Below are 21,983 nucleotides of genomic sequence, written 5' to 3'. Positions count from 1 at the left end.
CGATCGATTTTGGTACTATCATCGGGAGATGTTCCCAATACACGACAGGAATGTGTTGTGGGACATTGTGGGGCATAGATCTGAACTCAGTTTACTCACCTCTCATGGAAGCCGTATTTGAGAACCACTCTAATAAAACACTAGCGGGACCCGTGCAATGCACAAGATTTATTAAGAGAAAGTTAAATAATAGAAAGGGTCAATATAATAAAATATCCCTTATAGTTTCATGAATTTACTAAAATCTACCCTATAATTAGTATTTTACTAAAATACCACTTATAATTTGCAATGGATTTAATCAATCTTCCATTAGATGACAATGAAAAATGACGTGTTGACCCTAATGTTCATTTAAATAAATTTAATCAAAAGAAAATAAAAATAAAAGTACCATTTTTACCCTTAATAAGACATGGGCAACCACTCTATTGGCTATATTTGGTCAATTTTTGTATACAAAAAAGTGTTAAGGGTATTTTTTGAATAAAAAATCATGGGCCTAATGGCAAAACAAACACTTCTTAATGAAAGGTTGATTAAGTAAGTGGTAAAATATATGGGATGTTTTAGTAAAATGAAAACTATAAGATAGGTTTAAGTAAATATGTAAAACTATATGGTGTGTAGGAATGACAATGGGGTGGGGATCATATTCCCCATCCCTGACCCCGATTCTAAAATTAACCCCATCCCCAATTCCCGATGGGGATGGGTTCCCCATGGGGACCCAAATCCCCAAAATGTTTTTAGATAATAGTATTTTTTTAAATATATTTATTTAAAATAAATAAAATTTTAAATTATAAATAATGTTTTAAATATGTTTTGATATACATATATATATATATGGGTCGGGGCAGGGCAGGGACCTCAATTCCCATCCCCGACCCCGACCATGACCTCGGCCAAGGATTCCTATTAATCCCCGTCCCCACCCCCACCCCCGGCCCGCCAAAACAAACCCCATCCCCAGCCCATCGGGTTGGGGAAGTCGGGTCCCCGTTGAGGATGGGGAAAATTGCCATCTCTAAAAGTGTGTTCTAATAAATGACCCTAATAGAAACACATAGCAATATACAATTGTTTTATATTTTCAATTTTTAAATAATTAATAATTATTCATATTTTATATATTACTTTTAATAAAATTTTTATAATACAAAAATAACAATAATTAATTTTAATTAAGTTTATTTATCAAACTAATGAAACTGACCAACCCGATTAACTCGACCAGAGTTGGTCGGTTTTCTAGCATTTTAGGTTGGCTTTAGTTAAAAAATTTTCCAATTCGACCAAGTTGGATCAGTTTCACTTTGGCCATTTGTAAACCAACCAAAATCGAACGACCTAACCATGAATATATGTTAATATTTTATATTTTAAATATAATTTTTAATACGGAAAAAGTGAGAAATTTTCCATATTTCTTAGTCTAAAATATTTTATATAATAAATCTAAATTTTAAATTTATTTTTTAATAATTGCACTGTAATTTTTAAAATTAAATTAAATTTTTAAGTTTAAATCTTTTGAAGAGATTGACTAAAGCAAAAAACCGACCCAAACCGATACAACTTGAGTGGGTCGGTTTTCACAAAAGGTTAGTTGGCTTCAGTTGACCAACTCCTTAACCTGACCAGGTCAATTTGGTTGGCCAAATAGCCTATGACCGAACTAAACCAACTCATGAACACTCATAATTTTAGCTAAATTAATAGTCATATCTTTGATAAATATCAATAGTTTAATCTCCAATAATTATTGAAAATTTATAGTAAAAATACACAATTATTGAAATTATATTGATAATGAAAAATACAATAAGTACTAAAAATATATTAATCTGGTTAATAAATAGTATAATCTCAAATAATAATTTAATCTCTAATAAATATTAATCAATAACTTATAACAAAAATATAATAAATACAATAAATATAATAAATTAAATTAAAAAATTTCAATAATAATAAGTATATAACCAACTTTGGGAATTGGTTGTGGTCCAAACGGTTTGAACGTCCGGTCCGAGTCTCACTACATTGACATTCTTTGTATCACGTGTCGTGCTCGTGACCAGGTTTATAACCAGCTGTCTTCTTCTTTTACTGACTAAAACACCCTCACCTTTCTAATTAAAGACCAATAATTAAAGCCGATTCAAGATCCCAAGAGAGACAATTTTGTAATTGTAAATACGAAAAAGAACTTAACATTAACTGTAAGCACTAAGCAGTAGGGCTCTTCAATAAAAGAAACCCATAGGCTCCTGAGCTTCCCTCCGCCATTTTAAAATATCACTACCTTCAAGATCTCTCCTTCTATTCCTCACTCTATCAGAATTTAGAAAAGAGAAAACTTGAAAACAAAGAAGCCAGTAAATCGTTAGGGAGAAGATGATGCAGAAGTTATGGGGTAGAGGCAGCTCGTCTGCCTCTACAGACAAAATCGACACTTCTCCTCAATCCGTCCCTCGTTCCACTTCCTCGTCGACTGTAGTCGCTACGGGCCCCGCTAGGCCGCTTCGACTTGTCTATTGCGATGAGAAGGGCAAGTTCAGGATGGACCCTGAGGCCGTGGCCGTGCTCCAGCTCGTCAATGGACCTATTGGGGTTGTCTCGGTTTGCGGTCGAGCTCGTCAGGGCAAGAGCTTCATTTTGAATCAGGTTGGTCTTTCGAACTTAACCCTGTCTTTATGCTTACTGTTCTAGGGCTTTGTAGTCTGTCTTTATTGTCGTTTAGAAATTCAACTGGAAAATAATAAATTATGGTCAAGGAGTGTTTGAGTTTTGGTGTCACAGACCCATCTTTGAATCCCTTCTTCACGCAATAAAAGAACAATGTAAGAAACTAAAACGTCAAATTCCTTTGTTGCTCGTTTGTGTTTTTGTGAACATTAGCTGTCTAGGATTGGCATAAAGCATAAATGCCTTTACGTTTTCTTTCCTCTTTTTCATAATTTCGATAGAATTAGCATTTGGTTCGTGTTTTATGGGTTGTTTTAGTATTATTGTGAAACATCGTTGGGTATATCCGCCTTGACGTTGTAAACTTGTGAGTTCCATGTGAATGTGATTATTCCCTCAACAACAGAACAATCTTTCTCTCACACATAAAGACACACGCACTCATGGAGAAACGCTGGGTTTCGAGGCTGACATTGCTTTTGGGACTTCTAAATAATATGCACTTCCTGGAGGGTACATGACAAGTTGTACCACGTGTCCCTCTATTTCCATATACAGTATACACCATTATATGGCAAAGGGAGTTAGGTTCCACAAAATACCACGTTTCTTGCTAAAGTCCATTGTAAGCCAAGAATGAACTTACCAGATTACCTGGAATGACTCGCTGCTGATCGGAGAGTTCAACAAAATGACATTACTGTTTGAGAAGTTGCAATGTATTAGGAGATGCTGTATTTTTCTGGTTCTGTGGCACACAACACACCTTCACTTTTTTTGATTTTTCTCCTCAGATGTAAGATTCGTTCAAGGTTTAAAATGTCAGTATCAGTGGAAATGTTGGTCATACAAGTATAGGAAATACGTTTCTCATCTTGTGGCTCAGAAGGCCAAATTCACTGATAGTTTTTGTTTGTGGAACTCCTCTCCTGTTTGGTTGGACCTTTTGTTATGTAGTCTTTTAAGTGTTTAATAATATGATCTTCATTTATCAAAAAAAGTATAGGAAATATGTTTAATATGTTGGAAATGTCATATGGAAATACTGTAACAATTATAAACATAGCAGAACTTATAAAATATGCAAAAATGTACAACTGTATTTTATGAAATGATAAAATAAGCACATGTACACCCTTTTAGATTATTCTCCTGTTCCGAACCATCAAATAGAACCAAGAAACTAAGTTTAATGGACAAAATAATATGCTATGAACTTGTCCTGTTGACTTTAGGAGTTAAAACTACATAATGGACCAAGTTCAATCAAAATTTAAACTGACATAAAGTACAAATGATTCTAATAGGTTTAACCCAGTGTTTAGAAAATCAGACCAGACCGGCCGGTCAAACTGGTTGAACCGTAACCCGGGGCTCTGGCCGGTTCGGTCACACCCCAATAACCAGACTTGCTCAAAACCTCCTGAAAACCGGCTGAGCGGCCGTTTTAACCTGAAAACCGGTGAACCGGTCCCGATTTCATGAAACCGCCCGGATCCATACATAAGTGAATTTTTAAAATGTTGTTAATAAGATTTGAACCCAAGACCTCTTATTTTCACAAATTACTTAATTACCACTTATCCACCTCTTTACTTATGCTAAGTAATGACTATTTATTGTATATATTACATAATTATGCACATATTTTAAAGAAAATGTAAGTTAAAAGGTTTGAACCATAGTCATTTGCTTTAAAAATTAAGAAGTTTACCATCCATCCACGATATTCAAGTACATTATAACATTAAGAGTTGCAAAATGTATTATATATAGTATTTATATGTCTCGTAGTATATATATGTATATGCCATGTCATTACGGTTCGACCCCAGTCAAACCTCCGAACCATGAACCTCTCCCTTCTCCGGTTCTATGCCTGGTTCGGTTCTCTGAACATTGGTTTAACCAATTAATCTATCACACAAACAAAACTAAGATTTAACACTACCTCCAAATAAAATTTTGAGCTGGCTCAAAGTAGCCATTATCTCCATTACATTGGCGATAATACCATTGTTCCTCATATTTGTAATGATACCATCTTGTATATAGTTATACACCACATATCATTGTTGGTAATCATATTTGTCAAGGTGACAACCAACAAGGTGCCCTTGGAGGTTCACCTCGCTAATTGCCAAGTAGTTTTGTACATTGTGTTATAAAATACTTTTATATTCATAATTTTTTGAGATTATAATTATAAAATAGACATTATTAAACTAAAATATTCATTTTGTGCGTTTACATACTAATTTCCTTTTATTATTTTCTTATTTGTTAAGGTTTAATCAACACAAACATTGCTAAATGCTGTATTTTCTTCTTTTCCTATAACAAAATAGGGGTTCAGATCCCATATTTTTTGAATTTTATTTTCTTTCTTCTTTTTCTTATGAATATGTTGATCTTCTATACTTTAGCATGAAGTTTATATTTTTCTTATGAAAATTATGGATAATTATTAAGGAAATATGGTTATGGAACCTAGGGAACTACCCTAGGATGTATGTTTTTTACTTAAAATAATCCATCTCCTAGGCGCCTGCCTAGGCGACTAGGGACCTATTCGTTTCCTCTTAATTCTTATTTCTTAAGAGGAACCTTTTAACTTTAAGAGAAAATTGGTTGTTCGTTTCCTCTTATCTCTTATCTCTTAAAGTGCAATCATACAACTTTTTTGTTTTTCAATGATACCCCTAAAAAGACAAACAAAAACTTTCATATATGGGGTCAAAATGGATATTTGATAGTTTTTAGAATTCAGAATTCAGAGCAACATTCTCTGCATTTAGAGTTTAGAGGAAAGAAAAGTTCACTAATACCAATATACCTCTTAATGTAATTATTACACTTTCAGATGTCAGACTTCAGAGCAAACAAACAGGCCCTAGGTGACAAGGCGCTCCCCTATCACCTAGCCTCACCTTGGCGCCTTGAAAACTATGCTAGTAGTTTTTAATGGGGGATGTGTTGACCTCTAGTTGTAGGTATATAGTGCTCACTCAGTCCTTCAGAGCACAGTAAACACCACATTGATACCATATGGACGCTTGCAATCAGTCTGCAGCCAACCTTCCCACTGCGATGAACCCACGGTCCGCATCACAGGACCCTGATAAACCCGCGGTTCATCGCATGCTCTCGATGAGCCCATTCTTAGCTCGAGCCAAAGCAAACCTGGGTTGAACTTGCGATGAGGTTCACACACACTCGGCCATGCGATAAACCCTCAATCGCTGCGGCACCACGATCCACTAAGAACCGTGTCCAGATGCCACTTGCGCGCGTAATGTTGAAGGGAAGAACGTGACAAGGCACCACGTAAGTCTAATAAGATGTCGTCTGCCAGACGGTGACATCACTAGCGCCATGTCAGTTAAGTAAGGCACACAAGAGGTAGTAGCACATGTGAGTTACGAGGATCTCCGAGTGAAAGGAAAGCCGATCCTCGAAAAGATCCCCATAGGGACACGTGGTGAAACCCCAGTAGTGCCCTTAATGATTGACAACAAACCCAATATTCCCTTTCCTAATAGGAAATGAGCACCTTTAGCTCATTCCTTTTAGGATATTGGGATCTCCCCCATAAATAGAGATCCTCCTCATAATGAAATTTTCAGCTATCAAGTATCCTTATCATTGACTCCCAACTCTATCATCCCGGCTTGACGCCCTAGCTTTAGATTCAATCCCCTTGACCTCCGGTCTTTCTCTGTCTTTCAAAGAGACCACTTCCCTAACCTAGCTGCCACCTTACCTACACTAGTAATATTTTATAACTGTACCCATGGAACTCAAACCTTCATTGTCAAGCTTGTAAGCCTAATTTTTTACCAATACACCCATTACACTTAATAATGATCCCTACCCATGAAAATGGAAGTACACTATTGAAATATTAGGAAATATTGGACATTTTAAACCACATTAAGGTTATCTTTGGTCAAAAATCTCTTTTGAGTAGGCGCTCCATATGATACAGATCATCATCATCATTTAATCCTTGTCCCAGTCTTTAACACCGACCTAGGCAAGAAGACCTCTTATTAAGTATATGTACATGAGGAAGTCACGCCACTCAAACTAACCCATACAAGAACCAAAGCCTGCAATTGGTGTGATTCTTTGGTTGTAATGAGGCTATCAGTAGCCAAATCCAGATCTGGACGAACTAAAGAAGGGTATCGAGATTCCCTTTAATTCTCTTCTCCCTCTCTTTCTTTCCCTCTTTCCCTCTTTTCAACTCATCTTTTCTATTTCCAGAGGATTGAGCCCCTTAAAGTGGCTTACATATGTAATTGTTTGAGTAATTCAGTTAATACTGGATGTTATCAATTGGTATTGGAGCCTCACCTATGATGACCATTACCAGATCTGTTCCAATGGAAAAAAGAGTTGATAGAATTGAAGTTGACCTCCATAAGGTTATTGACGACCTAAAGGATATCAAAGAGACTATCAATGATGGTGACTTAGTTTGGAAGGATGTTGAGCTCTTCGGTTAAGGATAGTGACAATGAGGGTTCTAGTAATGGAAGGGCATGGTGGAATGACAATTTTCCAGGTTGGATCACTAAGCTTTACTTCCCTATGTACTCGGGTGAGGATCTGGTCCCTTGGATCTATAAAGCTGAGAGATATTTCAAATATCATGAAAACCTGCTTCACGAGGGTTCGAATTGCTTTAATTCATTTAGGTGGTGAATCCATCATGTGGTACCACTGGTATTGCAAAACTCACCCTTGGTTGACATGACTGGATTGGTTGGGGACTGCACATTGTATTTGAATGGTTGGCTACTAGGGTTCATGGTTGGCCTTAGGAGGTCCAGCTGTTTTATTGTTTGCTTATGGGAGGACTTCAGACTTGAGGTGAAGGAATGCGGCATACCACCATTTTAGCAATAGTTGGGCTAGCAAAGCTTCATGAGGAGTGATTTAAATTGCCCCAAAAAGATCACTAAGCCCATGGGTCCAATCCTCAAGACTTCACCAATGAAACCTGAACTCTTCATAGGGAAGGCCACTATCAATACCACTCATGCCTTACCATTCAAAAAGCTATCATGGACTGAAATTCAAGCCTTCTAGGAGAAATGACTTTACTTCAGGTTGATGACTTAATCGAATTACCGAAGAGGATTTGACCAGTGAATGTGTTTTGGCTCAACCGATAGAAGGAGAAGGTCCTAATGCCGAGTATTATGAAACCTCATCGCAAGCTCTAACAGGATCAAACTCCTCACAAACCATGAGGCTTCATGGGCCTCATAATGGGTTGAAAGGTGTTGATACTAATTGTTAGTAGGAGTTTAGTTGATTTTTTTACCCCTAGCTAGCCAAGAGCTTGGGCCTAGTAGTGACTTGGTGTAGCCCATGAATTCTTTCCTAGTCCATGCTGTAGACAACAATCAAATCACGTGTGATGGGCTTTGCAAAGCAGTTGGGTTGAAGATTTAGGGAGACCTCTTTCAAGTGGACCTTCACCCTTTGGACTTCTAAGGAGCTGATATTGGTTGGGGTCCAATGGCTTCATCAACTAGGCCCGGTTACATGTGATTGGGCCTAGTTGACCGATGTTCAAAATTTTGATGCAATACGCCCTGTATCCGGGCGTATCGTATCCTCTGAAGCCCTAAATAAGGGGTATTTTGGAATTTGGCCACTTTCATGGGGTAGGCACTAGGCATGCTTAAAACTGACCCCCTGAAACAATTTTGGAAAAAAAACTAAAAATAAAAGTTCTGAAGTATCGAAACACCCTATATGCCTATTCATGCATATCGGGTGTATCAATACTTAAAACCTTGAAGTTGACAATGAATTTTACTATTTAGGGCAAATAATACCAAATGAGTACAGAGTACACCACAATCTCACTGGAGGAAGCAGCCCAATTTCAACTCTTGTTGCGAGATTACAATGATGTGTTCAAGGAACCCACTACTTTGCCACTTGAACTAATTTAGGACCATAGAATTCCAGTGCAGCTTGGGCCTTGGGGTCTTGCCCACTATGTGCTGCCTTACCACTACCCTCACTACCAATGGGTAGAGATTGAGAAGATGGTTCAGTATTTACTTGAAAAGGGGCACATACAACCTAGTAGTAGAATGTATTGTCCCTAGTTCTATTGGTCAAAAAGAAAGACGGGTCATGGAGATTTTTTGTTGATTATCGGGCTTTAAACAACATTTCCATAAATGACCAGTTTCCTATTCCACTTATTGATGAGTTGGGCCAAGCCAACTTCCTTTCCAGGCTGGATTTCAGGTTAGGGTATCATCAGATTTGTGTGCACCTGAAGTCTGGACGCCATTTACAAGATTGCCTTTAGAACCTTCAATGACCACCATGATTTTTGGATTAACCAACACTTTGCAACATTCCATTGCCTCATTAACAATGTTTTCAAGCCTTACTCATGTTGGTTTGTTTTGGTCTTCTTTGAGAACATACTTGTCTACAACCCAAGTTGGCCCTATCACATGGAACATTTGGGCATCACATTGAATGCTTTATGACAACACCAACTCTACGCCAATTGCTGATGAAAAGAAAAACCAGCTCTGCGCCAAGCCAACTAAGTGTTCCTTTGACTAGATGCACATTCATTACTTGGGGCATATCATTGTTGGGGGCAAGGTGCAGAACTGCAGACCAAGCTGAAGAAGGTAGGTTTCATGGTCAAATGGGGCCAGCCTACTTCACTCAAAGGCCTTAGGGGTTCCTTGGCCTAAATAGTTATTATCACCGGTTCATTAAGGGATATGTTGTTTTGGCAGCACTCCTCACCCCCAATTACTCTAGAAGAACACCTCCTAATGGAGTGACATGGCTGAAATGGCCTTCAATGCACTCAAACAGGCTATGACAACACCACCAGCTCTAATACTTCCAAACTTCTCCCAAGAGTTCACTGTAGTAACTGATGCTTTTGGTAAGGGCCTTGGAGCCATCCTCATGCAACGAGGACAACTGCTGGTCTATTTCAGCAAAGCCTTGAGTCCACAAGCCCAACTCAATTTAACCTACTAGAAGGAGGTAATGGCTATTACCTTAGCTGTTTAGAAATGGCGAGCACATCTCCTAGGTCGAAGAAGGTTCACTGTGGGGACTGTCACTGAAGCATAAAACATCTCGTTGACCAGCACATAATCATCCTTGAACAGAAAAAATGGACCTCCAAGTTGCTTTGGTATGATTTCCAGATCGAATACAGGGCCAGGCCTTCCAATGCCATGGCCGATGCTCTCTCTATAGCTGAGGAACTCCAATTGATGGGCTTATATATGTCATAATTCCCACTACTAGACCAGCTAAAGAGTGAAGCACATCTAGACCTAGAGCTGGCCCAAATTCAAAATCAATAGTTACAGGACCTGCCACAAGTACCTGGGTATGCAGTATATGATTCTACTTTGTTCTACAAAGGCAGACTGGTTATTTCCAACAGATCTTCAAATCACCAAGAACTCTTGAATCTGTTCCATGATTCAGCTTCTAGTGGGCATTCAGGGGTGCTAGACACTTGCAAATGTGCAGCGCCTAGCATCTCATTACTTTTGGAAGGGAATGAAGAAGATGGTACAGGATTATGTTAATCATTGCATGGCTTGTCAGCAGCAAAAGTATTCTACTTGGACACATTTAAAATGTTTTATTGGGGAAAGGCCCAAACAGTGGACACAATGGCTACCGTGGGTGGAATATTGGTACAACACATCCTATCACATCTCTATTGGCATATCTCCATTTACAGTATTAAATGGCAAAGAGCCACCTGCACTTTTACCTTATGGAAAAGGGTCTTCATCTGTGGCCCGAGGTTGATGCACAATTGTATTCCTGAGATGACATCCTCAAGTGTCTCAAGCTGCACCTGCAGAGAGCACAACAATGAATGAAGAGTTATTTTATGACAAGAAGCACAGGGAGCTGGAGTTTGCTGTAGGAGATCATAATATGCTTGAAGCTACAACCATATGGCAAATCTTCTTTGTCTCTTACAACCGGTGTTTCATGTCTCCATGCTGAAACCATGTGTAGCAAGCCCTGCTAAAGTTACAGCTCTATTACCCCAGTTTTCAGATGAGGGGGAATTCCTTGTAGAACCCCAAAACATCTATATCTATATATTAAAATGCAATGTGCCAAGCTGGCACTTTCCTGCTCTATGGTTTATTCTCAAAGCCACTTATCTTTTTTTTTTTTTTTTTTTCTGGTTTCTTCTCAAAGGCACCTATCTTTTTTTTTTGAAATTTCTAATTTTAAAATTGAACAAAATAACTCAAGTGACCAATTACTTTTAAGACTTTTAACACTCCTCATTAAAACATCATTCTCTCTCTCTCTCTCTCTTCTTTCCCATTGACCTTTTAATAATCTCTCATTAATTATGCCATTAACTCTCTCTTTCAATAACTCATGCCACTAATTCTCTCTCATCTCCGTTACTCCATTAAATTGCATAAAATTCATTAACTTTAGCTATATATATCAATTTCAATTTAACTATAATATATATTAAATATATTTGCACTAAACTATAATTATTAGTAAAATTAATTATATTGAAATTGAGATATTCAATGATATATTATTGTACTAAATAACCTACTTCCATTTAAAATTATAATCCATTTGAAAATAATAAAAATTAATTAACCATAATAAAAATAATTTAGTAAGTTACTTAAATAAAATAAAAATAATTATTAATTATTGTTATTGATTAAAATATTTTATTAATATAATAAAAATAATTTAATTAATAAAAGGAATAAGATAAATTAAAAGTGAATATCAATTTAGAATTAATATAAAATAATACAAAATTATCTAACAATTATTGGTTTTATAATTAACTTTTATTAATTTAAAACAAACTTAAATTCCACTAAAAAATAAAAATTTATATAGTTAATTAAATTTCATAAGGAATTTAAATTTAATAAAAACTTAATATACTTAAATAAATTCAATTTTTACTAATTTCAAAAATTAATAATAAATATTAGTTTTAAACATAGTTTAATCATTTTAAAATCATTTTAAATTCCATTTAAAAATAAGGACCTTGGGTTTTCTAACAATCCTATGAAACTCCCTAGTTTTTTGACCTAACAAAAACCTTTATTGTTTTGAAAAAAGGTGCAAATACCTTCCTTTAGTCAGCATTCGGCATTCCAAATAAAAAAAATGTTGATGTAATACATTAATTTTACTTCACTTCAGCCTTTTTACATTTGCCCAAGAAGAGTAAGGAGAATTGTTCTTTGAAAGTCGTCTAGCAAAATAAGTTAGTGGAGGGTAAAGTTGAAACTTTAAGTTATCTATGATAATGCACTAACAACGATAAGGGTATTTTGGTAACTTTAGTGTCTTTGTTACTGAAGAGACAAGGGAAATGAGGTATTTGCACTTTTTTTTTCTCAAAGCTACTGGGAAAGTCTTTGTTAGGTCAAAACACAAAGATGGTTTATAGAATTGTTATAAGAGGATTGTTTTTATAAACTTACCTAAAAATAATACAAAAATAATAGTAAACCAATAAAAATTAATAAACAAATATTTTTCAAAAAAATTAATAAAAATTAGCATTAAGATACAAAAAAAAAGAATACAAATTTTATCTAGAGAATAGGAAATTGGCAACTCTCACTAAAGCGTAACTTAGATTATGATCAGGTAAACTAGACATAACCCTAAAAAATAATACTTGAATTGAATTTAGATGGACACCATTTAATTGGAAATGTCATAGAGCTCCATCTTCAATTTTGCTGATCAATAAAGCCCGCGTGTCGTACGGGTCCTGACTAGTCTTGGAATTATGATGAATCAAGGTTGGAAGAAAAATCATCAAACAAGCTCAGGTCTCATGGAAGAACCTGCTGCCTGATAATGCCACCTGGGAAGATTTTACTAAGCTGCAGCAACAGTGTCATCACATCAGCCTTGAAGAGAAGGTTGTTCCTAAGGAGGGAGGGATTGATAGATCCTAAAACACAAGTCCAGGTGTGGCCTATACACAGCCAGCTCATTCTCAGGTTGCTTCAACGTGTACCTAGGCAAGAAGACCTCTTATTTTTTTGATGAATAAGAAGACCTCTTATTAAGTATGTATACATGAGGAAGCCACACCACTTGAACTAAACCCATGCAAGAACCAAGGCATGCAATTGGTGTGACACTTTGATTGTAATGAGGCTATAAGTAGCTAGATCCTGATACAAAAGAACTAAGGAAAAATATCGAGATTCCCTCTAATTCTCTTCTCCCTCTCTTTCTTACCCCCTTCCCTATTCTCAGTTCATCTTTTCTATTATTAGGAGGATTGAGCCCCTCAAAGTGGCTCACATATGCAATTGTTTGAGTAATTCAAGTGATTAGTACAGAAGTTTATTGGTTGGCTCCATCTGAAGCAGATATTGATCGGAATATGAGGGGACCATATCAATTGGCAAGGCAATCAATTATTTACTTGTCTTTATTCCTAGACTTTTCTTCATGCCCTGTCATTCTCTCTGCATATATACATTCACACACATGTATCTTTGTATGCATTGTTGTTCTTATTTCTTTGATCGGCAAATAGAGTGAATGCCATTAATCTTTTTATGTTTTATTAATTATGCATGGCTTGTCATAGACTATATGAAAGAACTATAGCAACCTGATAAATTGTTTGTCTTTTTTGTTGGAGTATTTAATTATTACTGTGTTGTAAGATTTTGTTATATCTCAGAAATAGAATATTCATGTGACTTGAGTGAGTTTCCTGTGTAAATATGTATAGCTTCTCGGCAGGAGTACTGGATTTCAAGTTGCATCAACCCATCGGCCATGCACTAAAGGACTTTGGATGTGGAGCACACCTTTAAAGAGAACTGCACTCGATGGAACCGAATACAATCTCCTACTTCTGGACAGTGAAGGAATTGATGCTTATGATCAAACGGTTAGTTCTGACTCTATTTGTTTGCTTTTTATCAGCAACACATAAAAACTTTATTAATTACTTAAAATAAAAAACGGTTACAACAAGAGGATGTGAATACTTGAAGCCCTAGTTATTGCAGATAGGATCTTGGGCAGCAAAATTTCCACTAAAGAAGCAAAAGTGATACAATTGATCATTGATCTACGACCCTAAAATAGAATGAACTGCGACTAAATCACCAAAATCACGAAAGCAGCCACATAGGATTAGGAATGCAAGATGTCTAACATCATACTAGTTACTTGAAATAATGCAACTAAGAGGTAGACAAAAATGTTGGGAGTTTCACATGCTTAAATTGTTGAGTGGTTGAACTATTGAAGCACTAAAGTACAATTTACATCTGTTTGCTTTCACTTTCACTTTGAATTTGTTTGAATCTTAGTTTATATATTCTGATTTGAGCTGATAAGCTTTTTAAAATATTTAATTTCTTTTAAAATTCACGTTTTGGCATTTTTTCTATTAATATTTTCAGTTTTTGAATTTTTCAAAAATTTGTGCCTTACGTTGTCTGGATGCACAACTTACCTTTCTCCTTGTACCTCAGTCACTACAAGGAATTAGAGATTCCTTAAAACCGAAAAACCGAAACCGAAACCGAAAAACAGAACCGAAAATTTCAGTTTCAGTTTTTTCGGTTTTTGGTTAATTTGGTTCAGTTAATTCAGTTTTTGAAAGTTTTGGTTTCGGTTTTCAGAATTAGAGATTCGGTTAACCGAACCAAATTAACCAAATTTCATTATATAACATGTAATATATAATATACTATAGGGTAAAATACAAAAACCTCCCCTGAACTTTTTGACAATCATAAAAACCCCCTATAATTTCACTTTAGCAAAAACCTCCCCACCATTTTTATGAAATTTGACAAAAATCTCCCTTTCGTCAATGATCATGACGGAAAACGTTAAACCAATGATAAAATATTTCCAAATACCTATTTTACCCTTTCTAAATCTTTCCAAATCTCTCTCTTTCCAAATACGCCTTGACGATTTCCATCTTAGCAAGCTGTTGGATTATTCCGCCATTGATCATCATATAGTCTCTCAGTGCACTGTAATTGCCTCCCAATGCTTCCAGCAGAGTTTGCAGATAAACACCCTGCACCTGTGCAAGCACCATTGTTCCCTCGGCCTCTTTCTTCTTTGCGTACAGTTCTGCGTTTGCAACTTGTTGGCGAGCGTAAAAAGATGCCTCTGCAATTGCTTTCTGTGCCTCAGCCTCTTTCTCCTCATACTGTATTGCTTCTACTGCCCTCTGTTTCTTATAAAGCTCCCAATTTGCTTCTTGAACCTTGCGTTACAAACAAATATGTACTTTGGAGGTTAATTCCTCAGAAATCGTAGAAATTTCATCAAGAACAGTTGGACTTATTTAGAAAAAAAAAACAGAAAGAGCATGACTAGATCGATCGGCAATGTTCCATACTCGGGTTTCATACTCCACATTGGCCTTACTTAGTAGCTCGGCCCTGAGCTTCTCTGTGTGGGTCAATGCGTTCATCCTCTCAACTTCTCTCTGCAATTCAGCCTCTCGGATGGCCACCACCTCTGCAACATCGGCCTCCTTCTGATTCTCATATATCCTCACATCTGTCTTCACCTTAATCTCTTCCTTCTTCCCTTCTCCTTGCCTTTGGGTTGATATGATCCTTGTTTCCGCGTCGATCTTTGCTGCATTCTGCAGTGTTTGCCCTTCATGAAGCTTTGCTCCGATCTCACCTTTCATCTTGGCCTCAACCACATCGATCTTAGCTTGGTTGGCAGCCTCCATCTGGGTCTTTTGGCCAAGGTACGAGAAGTACTCATGACCAGGCACGTCGACCAGCTGCTTAACGTTGGCGTTGTAGATCAGAAGGCTGAACTGGTTGAGTTCCACTTGAACTTTCTCGAAAACTTTTTGCTTGAACTCCTTGGTTCCTCTGAAGGTGTCCTCCATGGTCATCGACACTGCCAGAACTCGAGTCTCACCCTCGATGATCCCTTGAACAAGCTCCTTAATGCGGCTAGAGAGCTTGTCATGTGGGGTGATGAGCTTGGCATATTTGAGGAGGCCGGCTTCATCGTCGGCTTGGGGGCCGATAGTGGACACCGTCGGGAGAACGAAGGGGAGCTTTTTTGCGCTCATAGCCTGTACTTCGAACGTGTAGTTTATCGGAGAGATGTCGAAGACAATGCAAGATTGCCCTAAAGGACCCATGCCTTCTTGGCGAGCTTGATGTCTCGTCCCGACGTTGGTGATCACTAAGTACTTTGACGGGCTTGCCACTTTATACATGGCTGTGGGTGAGTATTGTAAGAGACACAGAAGAAGAAGAAAAAGAAGAGAGAGAGAGTGATCGAATGTAAAAGGGGGCGAAATTTGTATATTTATAACCAGTAGGGAGCCGTGCATGGCATGGGATTTTGTTACAAGAAGACGGTAAAGAGGTCGATGGGAAGGGAAAGACGACAATATGTCGACAAGCGTATTTTAATATAAACATGCAAAATGGTAAAATAGGTATTCGGAAATATTTGATCATCGGTTTAACGTTTTCCGTCATGATCATTGACGGAAGGGAGGTTTTTGTCAATTTTTTTTTTAAATAGCGGAGAGGTTTTTGCTAAAGTGAAACTATAGGGGAGGTTTTTGTATTTTACCCTATACTATATATTTATATGTTAATATATTATATAATCTATAATAATATGTTATAATGAAATTCAGTTTTGACCAAAATAACTGAAAACCAAATCGAAAATTTTGATTTCGGTTATTTTGGTTTTCTTGTAATTCGGTTTCGGTTTGGTTTTCATTTTTTATTTTGGTTTTTAAAATTTCGGTTTATTTGGTTTGGTTTTTAACCAAATAAACCGAATGCTCACCCCTAGGTCTCTGTGCTTTTCTTATTACTTAAGTTTTAAAGCACTGGGTGCTCTCAAATCAGACTGTCCTTGATACTCCTTGCCTTTTTAGAACTCTCTACCATTCTGTTTGCTGTCATATGGACTCATTTGAACTAGCAGTTCAGGCTAAATGATATGTTTTTTTTCTTCGTTTTTTTTTTTTTTTTTTGAAAAAGGTAAACTGTCATTTGTATTGTATTAATATCAAAAAGTATACATGGTCCTTTGTACAGAGTTTCTGTACATTATACAAATCCTATGGACTCCCAAAAAAGTCTATTCTCAAAAAAATATGAAGAAAAGTCCTCTTCTCCTCTAAAATATTTTAGATTAGATATCCAGCTTTTGATCAGTTCTACAAAATATTAATTACTACCTCCACATAGTGTGCCTTGTGCTAAAAAATCCTACCATTCCACTCCTGCCAAATTGCCCGCAAAACTGCTAGAGGCACTATTGCCCAGCATTTTCTTCCTCTCTTAAGACATACCTTGGACCTGCCAACCTGCCAGGAGACTCTTCACTGAAGCTGGACAACACCAGTACAATGGAATTACTTTAACAGAAATGGAGCCAAATTCTGTTGGAGTATACTTATAAAAGAGAAATAGATGATTTGGAGGTTCAGTCTCCATATTGCACATAGTGCATAGAGATCAGGTAAGCCTACTCCCTTCCTTACAAGCATCTCCTTGGTCAAACACTTCTCCCATGTGACAAAAAATTTGACCTTTATTCATCAAAAAAAAAAAAATTTGACCTTTGAAGGAAATGTTGTATCCCAAATGGCCTTGGTAGTAAAATACTGATCTGGTTCACCAATCAAACCAAATGACTTAACTGAAAACATGCCTGTGTAGGTACATGTTTACCATGACTGCAATGGAAATGAAGGTACTAAACCAATACTACAGAGACACCCGCGATGAGTTCACAACTCGACATGAACTTGTGATGAGCTCAAAGCCGTCACAGATTTGCAATGAGCTCAAAGCCTCAAAGCCATCGCAGGTTGGTGATGAACGAAAGAATAACAGTTAGCCAAAAACGTTTACAGTAGGATTAAGTTGGACACGTCAGACTAGTCTTGACATCATCTGCACCATGTCAGCCCGGGAGACCTGCAAAAGGAAGTAGCACACGTGTATTATGAGAATCCTTAGACGAAAGGAAACTTCGTTCTGGAGAGATTTCATAAGACACATGGTGAACCCCTAGCAGTGTCCCCCTGATGACTGACACCGAATTAAAGATTCCCTTTCCAAATGGGAATCAAACTCTTTTGGCTCCTTCCTTTTAGGACCTCGAGGTCTCTCCCTATAAAAGGAGGCATGAATCATAATGAACATAGAACTCTATCAATAGAAACCCTTGAGCCTACCCTTGCTTCCAGCCTTTCTTCGTCCTTCAAGGAGACCACCACACTTAGCCTTACCATACCACTCACAGCCTGATTTAGTCCACTTCCATCTTCATGAGTCCTGTTCTTCCCTGTTAATTTGCTTTGGAGTAGATCTATCAAATTTGCTACTTGCTGGTTGCTGCATCTCCCAGTCATTGAAATTCCTTTTGAAGGAGTCCAAGCTGGCGATGTTCCTGCAACTGAATATGAATCTGCTACTAGGGCTTCTCAGTTAGTGGCTATTCTATATGGCTCTGGAAAACAATCACTCAGCACCCTATTTTCACACCATAGGTCTTTCCAGAACCTTGTTCTTCTGCCATATTCCAATTGGTACCTAATTCCTTTGGTAAAATTTAGGAAGGCCTCGTTTATATCCCTCCACACACCACAACTGTAGGATAACTGGGAGTCTTCTGCACCCCACCCATTTGCATGAAACCCATATTTCTCTGCTATCACCTCCTCCACAAATCATTTGGTTTGGTGAAGAACTGCCAAAACCAACTTCCCAAGAGAACTATGTTGAAACTTTTCACTCTTCTTAGGTCCAAACCTCCTTGATCCATGGGTTTGCAAATTTGATCCCAAACAACAAGATGATTTTTCTTTGAGTCTTTCCACCCCAACCAGCGAAAATCCCTCATAAATTTTTCTATCTTCTCTGTCACCCTCACAGAGATAGTGAATAGAGACAGATAGTAAGTTGGAAGGCTAGTTAACACATTTCTAATTAATGTTAGGGTCTGTTTGGTTCGTAGTTGGAATTGGAATCGGAATGGTCTATTCACATAGTCTGTTTGGTTCAGACAGGAATGGGAATGAAAATTGGAATAAGCAGGAATGAGATTTCATTCCCAAGGGAGGGGTAGGGAATGGCCATTCCCTCAAATAGGGGAATGCCATTCCAGCAGGAATGGGAATGGGGTTCTGATTCCACCCAACCAAACAGTTGGAATCGGAATGGCCCGATTCCGATTCCAGACCCCTATTCCCGGGAACCAAATGGGGCCTTAATTCCCCTCCCCCCTTCCCTAAAATAAATAATGTAGTTTTTCATGAAGCTAACTTCCTGTTAACTCTCTCCAATATTGGTTTCCATATTTTGAATATGGGTGCATTTGTACTTGAGAAAGCCACCCAATCACCACGTCATCCATACTGTGATGGAGAGAGTAGCTAGATTATGGCGTAGAGGAGGCTAATGCTTTGGCTGATTCATTAGCTAAGCAAGGGGTAGTTAGGGATCAGTTGTATTGGATGCAATTGTAATTACTGTGCTAGCTCTGATTTAATAGCAAGGCTGCTTCTCATGCCTCCCTTTGGGATGCTTGTAATAGTGCTTTTCATTATTGATTTCAATGAATTTTAATGATCTTTTACTTATAAAAAAAACAAAGCCATCCGATCACCACTTGACAGTTCTAATTCCAGCATCAACCCTATTAATCTCAACGAAGAGGCTAGTTTTAATCCTTGAATTGCAATTGGTTCAACCTTGAGATATGTGCATTCTCCTCATCTCCTGCTGCCTTGAATTTTCCAAGTGATTACTTAGGTGCAACTTTTGTCTGGTTAGTTAAAGTTCCTACTGCCTAATAAACTGCAGTAACTCATTAAGGTTAAAATTTAGTTGGGTTAACCAATTTTACTTGATAATTCAATTGTTCATGGCTTGTATTTTTAGGACAAGACATAAGATGTATAGTCATTCAATTGAACTCTCTTTTAAGGTTTCAACAATCAGTCTCCAAACCCTCCATGGTGGGGCTCTGTGATGCATGGACACAGATATGGGATTCAGGACTCAACGTGTGTCTGGGAGTCTGATGCAGCTAGATGGCAAGAAGGAAAAGCAAGGACTTGCAGGGAGATGCCTATACTAAAATAGTCCATAGTTCAAATTCTAGCATTATATATTATAAAAAAGCCCAAGAACCTTATCTTTGTTACTTGATAGTGGTTTCAAACTTTCAATTTCTGTTAATTTTGTCAAAAAATGGTTTCTAGAAAGAATGGCATTCACCGTATGTATTAGTCATTCATTTATGTCAAATAAGCAAGTAGATAAAGGGAAATGTTATATTGAAGTGTCCATCAAGAACCATGGACTGTTGGATCTGATGTATGTTTGACACTAACACTTCGTCCACTTATGTAACATCGGTGGGGCCACATACTCCTGAACTGTGATGAATCAGTGTTTGGTGAAATGAAAGGGGGACTGTATTTGAGTAGACTCAAATATGCGAACACTTTTCTTTTGTTATGCTGCTACTAAGGTTCTTCTTTGAATGTGAGACTGGCATTCTGTCATCTGAAGCATTTATGGCTCCATCTCTAATGGTTAGGATTTATGATGCATGACTTGCTAAGAGGGCTACATTGGTATGCCCTTGGAAATCCATATTTTGGTTTTGCCTAATTTATCAGATATAAATGTGCTAGTAGAAATAAATTCTTTTTTTTTTTGTTTAATTTTTGGGTGGGGGTGGGGGAGGAGCTGGAAAACTTTGGTGGTGAGACTCTACAGTTACACTTTATTGTTTTCCTGTACCGTACTCAATTTCTTGCAAAGACTTGGGTTCAATTGACCAAAGATTCGGGCTTTCTGTTGAGAGGTTTTCCACGTTAACATTTAAAATAAACTCTTGATCTGCTTCTACGTTGAAGTCCTAATTGCTATTGTTACCTCATGTGCATACTTTGCAAGGTTAATGAAGACTCCACTGATGACCTTTTTGTTACATGTTCTTTTGTTTCTTCTTTCTAGGATCTGGAGTTCTTTTTTTATCAGTAATCTGAAGTTCTTTCTTTTGTAGAAAAAGTTGAGTTTATTATTCCATTAGAAAGTTTGATGCTACTTTGATTGTCATTCAACTTTAGTTATTCTTCTGCAACGGTAATTGTTTCTGTAATGTAGTTGAAACAACTCTATTTTTTGTTCTTGTTGGTTTTCAATTTCTTCTTTGTTCTTCATTTTAGAAATCATATCCTGCAACTGATTATGAGATGAATTGAAATCAATTTTAGCCTTCTTGAGAAAAATATAAAAACTAAGATCTGAGTGTCAATAACTTACTTATTGCTCAAATAACTGCTGTAGTGTCCGGTCATCATGCAACTTACTCTTGATTGGATTCCTTTCTTGCATGAATTTATTCAACTATGTCATTGTAACAGCAGAATTGTGTCCATTAAAAATCATAATACCAATCTGTTATTAAATTTGCAATACATTGATCATTTTATTTTTGTTATTACACTCTTGTAATTATGTTATCTAATTTTTTTTCCTGTGTTCTCCATTCTTCAACAGGGAACATACAGCACTCAGATATTCTCCTTGGCTGTTCTTTTATCTAGCATGTTTATCTACAATCAGGTTGTAGCTTATTGTGCAAATGGAGTGTTTTTGAAAGTTAATCCTTTATGTTTGATGCATTTTTTTAGCCTCACAAGGAGTTTCGGAGTTTTCTGATATTTACTTGATTATTTGGTTATCTGTCTAATTTATTTTCCTTACTTCAGATGGGTGGTATTGATGAAGCTGCCCTTGATCGTCTTTCTCTTGTTACTGAAATGACTAAACATATTCGTGTTAGAGCTTCTGGAGGAAGGAGTACAGCTTCTGAGCTTGGGCAGTTTTCACCGATTTTTGTTTGGCTTCTGAGGGTGATTTTCATTATGCCTTGGAAATATTTTGATGAGACATGACATGCTCAATACTGCAAATTAACTTTTGGTTAAATAAATAACTATATGCTCAGAGCATTGCCTGATAATATTTAATTTGTAACTTGTCAGGATTTTTATTTGGATTTAGTAGAGGATAATAGGAAAATAACACCACGTGATTATCTAGAACTAGCCTTGAGGCCAATGCAAGGGGGCAGAAAAGATGTAGCTGCCAAGAATGAGGTACCATGATCTCTGATCTTATTTCCTATGTTGAAAATTTGCATGAGCTTTTATAAGC

The 21,983-nt window shown here is 37.1% G+C and overlaps 1 protein-coding gene and 1 pseudogene across 2 annotated transcripts in view; one reads left to right on the top strand and one right to left on the bottom strand.

Annotated features, from left to right (window-relative positions):
* The first annotated feature begins 2,254 nt into the window (after positions 1 to 2,254).
* Positions 2,255 to 21,983, top strand: part of LOC104599480 (uncharacterized) — a 36,831-nt gene continuing 17,102 nt past the window's right edge. The window contains exons 1-5 of one of the 2 annotated variants that reach the window (XM_010262036.3): positions 2,255 to 2,673; positions 13,502 to 13,663; positions 21,324 to 21,389; positions 21,536 to 21,679; positions 21,812 to 21,925. In XM_010262036.3, the coding sequence (XP_010260338.1) occupies positions 2,404 to 2,673; positions 13,502 to 13,663; positions 21,324 to 21,389; positions 21,536 to 21,679; positions 21,812 to 21,925 (756 nt within the window). In that variant the 5' untranslated portion in view covers positions 2,255 to 2,403. The remainder of the gene's footprint in view (positions 2,674 to 13,501; positions 13,664 to 21,323; positions 21,390 to 21,535; positions 21,680 to 21,811; positions 21,926 to 21,983) is intronic. The other variant, XM_088886985.1, reaches the window with a different exon arrangement.
* On the bottom strand, positions 14,977 to 16,208 carry LOC104599596 (flotillin-like protein 4 pseudogene; annotated as a pseudogene).

Source organism: Nelumbo nucifera, chromosome 1, assembly GCF_055504915.1.
Source record: "Nelumbo nucifera cultivar China Antique chromosome 1, China Antique-T2T, whole genome shotgun sequence".
NCBI lineage: Eukaryota > Viridiplantae > Streptophyta > Magnoliopsida > Proteales > Nelumbonaceae > Nelumbo > Nelumbo nucifera.
Note: the sequence above shows the minus strand (reverse complement) of the source record. Positions and strands in the feature narration are given on the sequence as shown.